The 12298-nt window shown below is 36.2% G+C and overlaps 1 protein-coding gene across 2 annotated transcripts in view; it reads right to left on the reverse strand.

Annotated features, from left to right (window-relative positions):
* The window catches only part of PRKAA2 (protein kinase AMP-activated catalytic subunit alpha 2), a 79322-nt gene that overhangs the window by 11913 nt on the left and 55111 nt on the right, over nt 1-12298 (reverse strand). For both annotated transcript variants that reach the window (XM_024989604.2, NM_001205605.1), the window contains 3 exons: nt 11939-12083; nt 9825-9912; nt 8208-8432 (listed from right to left, as the gene is read on the reverse strand). In XM_024989604.2, coding sequence (XP_024845372.1) covers nt 8208-8432; nt 9825-9912; nt 11939-12083 — 458 coding nt within the window. The remainder of the gene's footprint in view (nt 1-8207; nt 8433-9824; nt 9913-11938; nt 12084-12298) is intronic.

Here is a 12298-nt window from a genome sequence, read left to right on the forward strand (position 1 = left end):
TGTATATAACAGAATAATTTATATATGTTTCCATAAGTTTGACAGATTCTCAATATTTAATAGACTTTTCTACTTTTAGAGTGAAGAGGATAATGCCTATGATTTGATAGTATATAATGAAATGTGTTACCATCCTGAACACCAGGCTATCTCACTAACCCAATATTTTCCATATGACCAATGCAAGATGTTACATAGTCACACATGGGCAGAAGCTCCACTCAAAAGGCAAAACAGACCCTGTGGATTTCAATGTAGTAAAGTACAAAAGTTCACTGGTGATTTGATATTGCAATTAACATATTAAGCTTTGATTTAATATCAAAGAAAAAGATCTAACTATATGAAAGGTTATGAGAATGTTCCTCCCTTTTCCGGCAATATCTGAGATCAGATATGTTTCCTAGACTTCAACTAATACAACATATTGCAACAGATGAATCAAGAAGTAGGCATGAAAACCTAGCTGCTGTCTCTGATTAAGAGGATTTGAAAAATGTAAAATAATGGTACTCTTGTCATCATATTTTGTTTTGGAAAATAAGGTTATTTTTCATAGGAGACATATTATTCAGAATAACATGTTTACTATTATTTTTAAGTGAATTAACTATTTAAAAATTTTTTCACTTTTGATTTCTAATCTGAAATTGGTAAAAATAACCTGCATTAAAAAAAAAGACCCTCTGGAGTCCTCAATTTTAAGACGTGGCAGGGGGGAGGTATTCAAACCAAAACATTTGAGAACCTAGTCTCCTAGATCTTATTTTCACACTATTCCAGGCCTTTACACATGATGTTTACTACTGACGCCCTAGAATATCCCATCCCTTTTCATTTAATTAACATATACTATTTCTTCAAGACTGTGTAACCATTGCTACAGGGTAAACTGGGCACTCCCTAAGCTAAATTCAGATCAGTATATATTTTACCTGAATGCCTTCTACTGAGTGATTAATTCATTTATGAATATTTATTGTGGTAAAGGACATACTGTGGTAAAAATGCACACTCATTCACACAGAGATTACATTCTAGCTGAAAACAGACTAAACAAATACTCTCAAAAATAAACACAGAATTACAAATACACAAATACAAAAACCCTGTGATAAAAATTATGAGTGAAAAGCACAAGGTAAAATAAGAGTGTTTAACTCAGAATGGGAGGTGAGTGCTTAAGGAAGCCACTCTCAATAATATTTAAGCAGAAATCAGAATGATTAGAAGTCAGCTAAGCAGAGCTGGGGAACAGATATTCCCAGCAAAACAAACAATATATGCAAAGATTCTGAGGTTAAAAAAAATGTTTTCCTATGTTCAAGGAACTGAACTGAGGCCAGAATCATGAAATCATAATAAGTTACTGGTTGGAGTGGCAAAAGATATCAGGTTTTTCTGACAGCTGTAGGCTATAAAAATGGTTTTGGGGCTGAACCTATGGTTGATGATAATAACAAAGGTGTTAAAGAGGCAGGGGTGACATGATCTAATTTGCATTCTGTGAAGATCATTCGGCTTGTGATAAAGTAACTGAATTGAAAAGATAAAACTAGTAATGATGAGGAGGAGGAAGACACTAGTGCAATAGTCCAAGTGAGAAATGATGGTGTGCCATGTCTTGTGGATATATACAGAGGTGAAACTTCTACAGCTGCTAGTAAATGATACTATTATAACACTCATACTTTCTCACAGTTGTTACAGATTTTTATACTAAACTGAGAGCTCCTTGAAACAGGGACCATGCTTTATTCACCTGCGTTTCAGTAGCCAGGACAGAGCAAATGCTCAATAAATGTGGAATGATGAATAGACAAAGAAGTAAAAACTGAATTATTAAAGTATTTAATTGCTGTATAATGATAATAATAAGCACCTCAATAAACATCTGGGCTTCCCAGGTGGTGCCAGCGGTAAAGAACCCGCCTGCCAATGCAGGAGATATGGGATGCAATTTCAATCCCTGGGTTGGGAAGATCCCCTGGAGAAGGATATGGCAACCTACTCCAGTATTCTTGCTTGGAGAATCCCATGGACAGAGAAGCCTGGCAGACTACAGTCCATTGGTTCACACAGAGTCAGACATGACTGAGGTGACTGAGCACTACTAGCACAAATAAACACTTAGTAATCAAATGACCAGTAAGTACTAATTTTTTGAAAAGAATTGATATAAAAAATAAATTGCTACATATCTAGCATTTTTAAAACATCAAACTTTAAAATAGGGTAAACACTTTTGAATAAACTCCAAAAATTCATTCTTCTATTAAAGCAATGAGATTACTAGCAGAAACTGTCAATATTAACTTTTTTCAGAACTCTGGAAATTAACCAAAGGCTTGTAATAATCTGAGGAGTGTTTTTTGTTTTTTAAAAAATGGTTGTGTCTCAATAAGAACAGTGAGATTTGTGACACTTTCAGTTACCCAATATCCACTTCCTCTTCTCCATTTCTATGGTGGCCTTGAAAACCAACAGCCTCACAATCATTTTAACCCCCAAAACTAGCACCTAGAACCACTGGGAGGCAACTGGGGAGAACAGGCTTAGAGTTCTCCAAAAGTCCTATCCCCAGAGAACTGTCATTATTAGACAGGGCTGGCAGATCTCTGGAAACCTCTTCTGTCAAGCCCTGTCTTCATCTGACCTGACTTAGCGTTCCATCTGCAAACAGCCTTTTGTCCAGAACACTTGTCAGAAACAATCAGTGGCAACTGTCTAACATCCCAGCTGCCAAACAGCAAAAAAAGAATTGGAGCAAACAAGTAGCTGATCAAAAACCTTGAAAGGAAACGTTAGGGACTAAGTTCCATAGGAGTCCTTAAAATACTCTTAAAATCCTAGAATTCACAAATGCAGGACTGTTGTTCATGTCCAAGAAAGCCCCTGATTTCTCATCACTGATTGACTCTGAGGCTCTAAGCTAGAAAGAATCAAGACTAATGCAGAATTATGAACTTCTCATTAAAATGCTGAAGACACACCCCAACATGGACACAGAATCCCTCAGCAAAGGCTGGGAGACTGATTAGATCAAGGCCTTTAAGGAAATCTTTCTCTAGCAATTAGCTGACCATTAAGCTAATGAAGCAGAGACTTCAGTGGCCACCCTTGACAAAGAATACAGACTTAACAGAATTAGTTAAGTAAAATCACTAAGTAAATTAAAGCAACAACAGTGTACAACAATTATAAATTCCAGGCATCTATGCAAGAGAAATAAAAACATATGACCATTTAAAAATGTGTACATAAATGTTCATGGCAGCATTATATGAACCAAAATTAGAAACAACTCAAATATCCATTAATAAATGGATAAACAAAATGTAGTTTATCTAAACAACAGAATATTTTTCAAGCAAAATATTAAGTACTGATATTCTACGCCATGAAAGAACCTTGAAAACATGCTAAGTGAAAGAAGCCAGACTCAAAAGGCCACATGCTGTGATTCTATTTATATGAAATGTCCAGAAGAGGCAAATCCATAAAGACAGAAAGTAGATGAGTGGTTGTCAAGGGCTGCAAGGAGGAGGAAGTGAGTACAGAGCGTCTTTGGGGATGAGAAAACTGTTCTGGGATCAAAGAGTGGCGATGACTATACAACTTTGTGAACATACTAAAAACCACTGAATCATACAATTTAAAGAACAAATTTATGGTATGTGAATTATATCAATAAAATAAATGTTTAAAAAAACAGAAATAATCTAAATTTTCATTTCTAATTAATTCAGAAAAAGAACCACAGTTCTTCATAATAATAACAGTGCCAATTAAAAAGCCATACTTTGGGATAGGGGGAGGACAAATCAGGTGATTGGGATTAACATATACACAGTACTATATATAAAATAGATAACCAATAAGAACCTACTGTACAGCACAGGGATCTATACTCAATATTTTGAAGTAACCTATAAGGAAAAAGAATCTGAAAAGGAAGATATATACACGTGTGTATGTATATGTCTCTGTGTGTGTGTGTATGTGTGTAACTGAGTCACTGTGCTATATACTTGAAAGTATCACAACACTGTAAACCAACTATATTTCAATTAAAATTTAAAAAAAATTTTAATGATAATAAAGCAACCCTGAACATGTTAAAAAAAAAAAGTCATACACCCAGCTTTTAATTTTAAGGAGTCAATTTCTAAACAAGGTAAGTAGTAACCAGGATGTTTATGAAGTTTCATCTGAAACAAAATCAATTCATTTCAGATGGGTTCTACACAGCCTCCAGAAACCGTCTTTCTGTCACTGCTGCCTAATATCTGATTTTCATATAAGACTTAAGACTAAATGAGCTATAATGACTCCAATCAAATTGTATAAATTTCACAATGTGTGCAAACTTCTTTAAGTGCAGCTAAAAGGTCCTTATATATTCACTTTAGGATAGTATTAATGGCTAATATTATATGCTGGGCATTATTCTAAAAATGGGAATTATATTAGAATGAATACTTGTAGTTTCTAACATTCAACTGTGTCTAGACCTATAGAAATAGTAAATTCTTATGTTTTAACCTAAGACTATCCTTCAAACAAATCCACTATAAACGATGTAACTAAAGCACAATGAGGTAGGAAATATGCCAATAGCTAACAAAGAATCAGAATTTGTGATTAGACAGTTGAACTTCAGATCTTTCATTTTAACCATAACAACATACTAAGCACTACTGAGCAATACTAAGCTTAAAGCACTTAAAGATATGAGTTTCCTGAAGACAATGTCTGTCTTGCCTACCAATATTCCCAGCAATTAGCATAAGACCTTGAACAAAGCAGATGTTAAATAACTGTTAAGTAAATAAAAATGATTAAATGAACAAATAAATACAGATATATTTTCTAACCTCCAATAGCCTACCATCTTAAGAGAAAAAGAAAAGATACATACAAAAATAAAAGCATACCTTAAAGATATTGCGGGCTTGGTTTTAGAACATTGCAATAAAGTGAATATTGCAATAAAGCAAGCCACCAATATTTTGGTTTCCCACTGCATATAAAAATTATGTTTACAGTGGGGCTTATTTATAGGATAAGGCCAAAATTGATGTGTGATCTAGTAGGTAAAGGCTTAGGATTCCTTCCCTCGGTCCTCAGATTTAGGTAACTCATTGGCCTTTTCTTTGACCAACATAGCACATATCAAGATAGTTAAAATAGCATGCTTGAAAATATATATAAAGTCTCTTTTACCTGTAACTGTTTAAGCCAATGAAACCTTTCAAATTTTATTACTATGGGGCTTTTATGTAGCACTTTACATTTTCATGTTGCTTATAGTTTTATTCTACTGAAATAAATGAATGTCATAAAAAATTATGCTTAGAGTATCTGTAGACTATTAAATTTGCAAAAACATTATGCCCCCAAAACAATGTATGTCTTGATTAAAAAACACTTTATTGCTAAAAAATGCTAGCCATCATCAAATGAGATGAGGATTCCACAAACCTTTAATTTGTAAAAAAAAAAACAAAAAAAACACACCACAGTATCTACACAGTGCAAAAAAGTGAAGCACAATAAAACTAGGTATGCTGGAGAAAGGATGGATGTCATAGGACTGGTGTAGCAATACGGATTAGTTGAAGTAGTACAGGTTCTGAAATCAGGCAATTTCTCAGCCCTACTTTTGTAAAATGAGAATAACAATAGCTACCTATTAAACTTGGAACTTCCCTAGTGGTCCAGTGGTTAAGAATCTGCCTTCCAATGCAGGGGACATGGGTTCAATCCTTGGTCCGGGAACTAAGGTCCCACACGCCACAGAGCAACTGAGTCCACACACAACTAGAAAACCCGAGCACCGCAACTACTGAGCCCTTGTGCTACAACTAGCAAGAATCCTGCACGCCATGACGAAGAGCCCATGTGCCACAACTAAGATACGAAGCAGCCAAAAAGAAAATGAATATATATTGTTTTAAAAAAGGAAATACTATAAGCATTTAAAAAAAATAAGAGCTACCTATTAGGAATCAATGCAAGAAAATACGTCAAGTATCTAGCAAAATGCCTGTTATATAAAATCATTCAATAAATTAGTAACTCTTTCTGTTGAATTGTATTTTGTCAAATGAAGAATTTCCAAACATTAAATACAGAATATGAAGAAATCTTAAAATGATGAAAACTATAAATTCAAGTTACTACTCAAATTAAAATACACTTGCTCCTTGGAAGAAAAGCTATGACAAACCTGGACAGCATATTAAAAAGCAGAGGCATTACTTCACCAACAATGGCCTGTCTAGTTAAAGCTATAGTTTTCCAGTAGTCATGTATGGATGCGAGAGTTGGACCATAAAGAAGGCTGAGAACCAAAGAACTGATGCTTTTGAACTGTGGTGTTGGAGAAGACTCCTGAGACTTCCTTAGATTGCAAGATCAAACCTTAGATTGCAAGATTTCCTAAAGGAAATAAGTCCTGAATATTCATTGGAAGGACTGATGCTGAAGCTGAACCTCCAATATTTTGACCACCTGATGCAAAGAGCTGACTCATTAGAAAAGACCCTGATGCTAGGAAAGATTGAAGGCAGAAGGAGAAGGGAATGACAGAGGACAAAATGGTTGGATGGCATCACTGACTCAATGGACATGAGTTTGTACAAGCTCCAGGAGATGGTGAAGGACAGGGGCGCCTGGCGTGCTGCAGTCCATGGGGTCACAGAGTCAGACATGACTGAGCTACTGAACAACAACAACAATTTTAAGTCCTGAGATGGTTGCCACTCTTTTATACCACCCACATTATGTGCAAATTAACTTCTCCTAGTAGGTTTTTATTTACATTATTCTTCTAAAGCTTGTGAATATACAGGTACCTGTTTAATATAACAGAATTGGTACTTTTATTATTCTAAGTACATGTGCTGATGTGAACAGGTGCAAATATATATACATATTAGCATATTTAATGCTCTAAGGAAAAGCCAACTAAGTGACCTATTTACTCTAAAGAACTATGAACACAAAAGAATTTTCCCCTGCTAAGTTGTTCATTTCCATTCCAAAACTAAATATGGTACTAATTTACAATTTTATATTTTTATGTATGAGGCCTGGAACACTAACAGAGGCTAAGGGAAGAAGACACAAATGCAGCAGGAATGCAAAAGAGATCAGCAGCAGTCACACAAACAACTACCCCAGCGATCATTTAAATATTTCAAGAGTCAAGACAAGGCAGAGTATTCAGGAAAGATGTTAAAAGAATGTGTTTGCAAATAAATACCTGATGAAATGTCAGGTAAGAACAAAAAACCCTCTAAGAAATATGACTGATAAATAAAACACAGAGGGCAATGAATCATCTGACTTGTGTGTGCTATATAAAGGTCATATTCACAGTAACACCAGCAACTGCACTTTCCAAAGTTTCTCACATAACAAGAAATCCTTCACAGCAAACCCACTAGAGGCTATTTTTGGATTCAAAATCTTAGCAAAACTCTTTATGGTTTATTTCATCAACTCTATGTAAAATATATAACTCTCACCCTGTTTTTTTCCATTTGAAACGTATTCAAATACTTTCTGAATGTTTACTGTATTTCTAGGCCTTCCAGCACTGTATATACAAAGGTGCTAAGACACTCTCTCTACCCTTTTATAATTACAAGAGAGGAGAAAGATACACTGAAAACAGCCAGATACAAAATGAGAATGAGAGCATGAACAAAGTGCGGAAATCACAGAAGTGCAAGCAACTGACCATGCCCTGGAGAATCAGGAGTGATTGCACAAGGCAGGTGATAAGTGAGCAGAATTTTAAAGGATGAATGGAAACTTTTAGGTCCGAAAGGGCAGAAAAGGTATTAGAGGCAAAGGAATGATACAAACAAAGACATGAAGGCATAAAATATACATCATTATATTTGAGGAACAAGGAAAAGTTCACTGTGGCTGGAGCTCTGGTACAAGGGGTAAGAGCAGGAAGAAGTAAGCAGAGCCTTACTATGACAGGCCTTGTATGCTTTGCTACTTTAACTGAAAAGTTTGGGACACAATCTGAAATAATTAAAAGTTGAATCATAGGGCCAGGTTTACATAATAAGGAAAGTAAAATCCATATAAAGTGTTACAGTGCCTAACATAAAGCAAGCATTCAGTTAGTGGTACTAATATTAATACTAGAATATGTACTTAATAGTCACAAAAAGAATATTCACCTTATGTCTTTGATAGTTGCTCGTTTCAGGGGATCAACCTGCAGCATATGCATCAGGAGAGTAGCAACAGAACGATTGAGATATTCTGGGATGTAAAAAACACCCCCTCGGATCTTCTTAAACAGCGTAGGCACATGCTCATCATCAAATGGGAGGGTGCCACAAAGAAGAGCATACAAAATAACACCGCAGCTCCAGATATCCACTTCAGGACCTGCATACAGCCTAGGGGAAGATGACAGCACAAAACTGAAGCGCAAGTGTCACTTCTCAATTGCACGCACCCTACTTCTTCTCTATGCGCCTGTAGACACAGTGCAGACTCCAAATGTATTGCTTTCCAAGCTCTTTAATGAAATCCATGGCCACTCCCCAACACTCAATGGTTGGTCTCCAGAGAGAACAATTGGTCTAACCCATTGAGATTCAAATTTCCCAAGAGAAAACAGTACTTATGTGTATTTGACACAAACTAAACTGAACTTACTAATTAAAAAGTATAAAACTTTCTGTGGTTGATTTTTGATAGAAACATCAAAGTAGATGACCATAAACTTTAAGAAAAGCAATACTATATAGTGTATTAGTGTATAGGCTAAATCTTCTTACATAAAGCAATTAAAAGACAAGACAATGTATAAAAAATAGAATGTTTATGCCCAACAGACCTATTTTAAAGAATATTTGAAATAGTAAAGTACCTAACTAGTTCTATAGCAATCTCTTTCATGGTATTCATGCTATATCACATTATCCTGCATAACTACTACTTTCATTCAAATAACCTGGTGGCTCATGGGGCTGAGACGACCTTTATCCAGAAAACCTATGCCTAGAATGCTGTCCCTTTTGTCTCTCACCTTTCTACAGTGTTAAAATTGCCCTGATGGCACATTACCAAACTCAAACCTAAGCCTCAGGTAATACAGTATATCTCTACAATTCCAATTAAAACAGTATAATCCATTTCAATAAAAATCACTATCCAATGTTTACAGCATTTGCTATGTAGCCCAAGCTCCTATATATGCAATGATAACTGTTTTATATTTTCTCTCACAGAATTCTGTTAACTTAAGATCAGACACTGGTCACCAAAGAAGATTTAAGTTTATCACTGCAATCTGTATAAACATTTAAAAAATGTATCAATGAGTAAGTTACATGAATAATTACAGTCTTCTCTTGTGCAGTTTGTTTTCATGAAATGACAATAACATCTCCCCTCAAAACCTCATTCTTCCAAAGACAACATAAATATACTCTGCATGCTTTATAAGAGTATATAAAGTATGATTAAAAGACTGTGTCTGATAAGTAAATAATGAGCCTGGCAAATGCTTGCTTTCCTAGCTGCAATTGCCTAAAATGAAAAGAAAAAAAAAATCAAGTTTTTTTTGCAATTTTAATGGAAAAACTCCTTAAATACTTCATAAAAAAATTAAAATTAAATGTTTTAAAAATTGTTTAATGTAACTCTTCTGTCTTCAATGACAGAAAAATTAAAGGGACAATGTGCTTCTATTAAAAACCTTATCTTCCAAAGAGAAAGTTAAATGTAATCAGAATGAACAAAACATTACGAAAAGCTTACTCTTCACTGATATACTATATTACCTGCCTGAGATGACTTCAGGTGCTGCATAATTTGGGGATCCGCAGCTAGTTCGCAGAAATTCACCATCTGACATCATGTTAGATAATCCTAAAAATAAGAGTAGTATGTTTAGCTGGTGCTAGGTATCCCGGGGTACTCAGGGGCCAGCTTGCCTGCCAATGGACCAGACCCAGCAGCTGCAACTGGGACCCTTTTGTCCCTGGTCTCCTCCTGACATGGACAACTGTCCAGAGTGCCCCGATTGGTAAGGAACAAGAGACTTTATTGACCTCTCTCCCCTGCCCTCTCTTTCCTCTCCTTAACCCTTTCTATCCTTCCCTGTTTTTCTAGTCCCCCAGTCCTGGACGCAGGAATCTGGTCGAAGGGCCGTCAGCCTGAGCTGAGGATTAGAGACTGATCACCTCCTCCTGGCAGAGAACTCGAATTCTGGTTCTGGTCTGGTCTGATTTCTGGTAGGGCCGAGTTCCAGTCCACCCTTCTCTGGAGGCCCAGGGAAAAGTCCCATAACGCCTGGGTATCTGTAGGTGGCAGGTCTGTAAGGCCACCCCTTTTGCCCCACCTCTCCCGCCTCCTCCCCCTTCTTCTTTCAACTTGGCTTCCTTTCCTCCCTCAAAATCTTTGATGTTAGTACTTGGATCTGAAGTTCTGTGTCTCTATAGGAGGTTTTCTGAGAGACTGTATTCTTGTATTTAAGGGCTTCCCTGGTTGTGCAGAGGTTGAAGCGTCTGCCTGAAATGTGGGAGACCTGGGTTTGATCCCTGGGTCAGGAAGATCCCCTGGAGAAGGAAATGGCAACCCACTCCAGTATTCTTGCCTGGAGAATCCCATAGACGGAGGAGCTTGGTGGGCTACAGTCCACGGGTCGCAAAGAGTCGGATACGACTGAGTGACTTCACTTTCTTTCTTTCACTTTCAGATATGTTTAAAGTAAATATGGATTAATGCAAAAGGAATAACATCAAGTCTGTAGTGCCTCAAATATCATAATGTTTACTTATTTTAAAAAGCAGTAGAAAGTATTTGTTAGACTAGAAAGAGACCATTTCAGAGTGCTTATACCTGACAAAAAAGGTAAAGCACATCACACGTAAGACTGAGATTCCTTTCCTAAATAAGAATGTTGATTCATTTCACAAATATGAGGTTATTCTAAATTATGCATAATTTTTCTAACATAAAAGCACCAAAATATTACTTACCCATTTCTCCAAGTGAAAGAAAACAGAGAGTACTATCACTTTTTTATACTCTGTTTTCATGGGCCTTTTAAAAAAAATCTCTAGGTAGAAATCAGATAGGCTCCATTTTATAAGATTATGTTCCAAAAGTTTTTAATTTGGAAAGCTTTAATTCAACATAAAAAAATATCCTATTGAACCAAAATCTAGTTGAACTACAGCACTAAATGAGGTTTATGATTAGAGAAGAGAAATAGAAAAAGGAATTTCCTGACTTTTAGATGAAAGACAAGGTACAGACAAAAATGTTAACTAAATAATGCTGAACTCTGGCACCTTTTCATCTCTTTCTATAATCTCTCACTTCCTAAACCCTTTCCCCTACTATGGCACCCTGTCCAGGTATGTTGATCCCAGAAAATGTCTGGTCATAAAAATTACATTTTATCCTTTATTTTACCCCCCAACAAAAACTCCTGTTCTTTTATCAACAGCTGTTAGATGTTACTACTCAGTCTACTGACATTCCTCCTCCACCAGTTCAGAAGGATTACAATGCTCCACAACTGCATGGAAATTTTCACGAACCTCCATTTAAATGCATTTATCAGGGGAAAAGCCTGTACTTTCATTAGATTTTCAAAGGGGGTTTGTAACCCTCACAAAAAACAGTCAAGTCTCATTTCCTCAGGAGGGAATGCAGGTTGAGTAGGTTTACCTTGATACCAGCTCTCTAACTTCTCGAGATGTACTTGCATTTTTAGAAAGTGGTTTAAATGAACAGAACAAGCTAGTGTGCAGACTGTGCCACTAATCCCTTTTCACAAAATAGGATTTACATCCTTGAAAGTGAAAGTTTTAGCTCATTAAGAGTTGGTACTGTCACACTTGCAAAGGCAGCTAGTACACTTCTGAACAACTCTGGAGTTACATACCAAAATCAGCTATCTTGGCATTCATCTGTGCGTCCAATAGCACATTCTCTGGTTTCAGGTCTCGATGAACAACCATGTGCCTGTGACAGTAATCCACGGCAGACAGAATCTGCTGAAACAGCCGCCGAGCTTCCATCTCTTCAACCTATCAGGTACAAAAGAAAGTATACCAAGAATATTTGGGACATCTACATAGCAAGTTTTAGTTTCACAATCAACCTAAATATAACTGAGTAATAAAGCAATTAGAATTGTGTTAAAATTCTCAACAAATCAGACAAACAAGCCAAAAACTTGCATTCAAGCTCAACATATCAATCGACAAGCTTTTCTTTGTTGCTAGATGTCACAGGTCATTTT

This window comes from Bos taurus, chromosome 3, assembly GCF_002263795.3.
Source record: "Bos taurus isolate L1 Dominette 01449 registration number 42190680 breed Hereford chromosome 3, ARS-UCD2.0, whole genome shotgun sequence".
Taxonomy (NCBI): Eukaryota; Metazoa; Chordata; class Mammalia; order Artiodactyla; family Bovidae; genus Bos; species Bos taurus.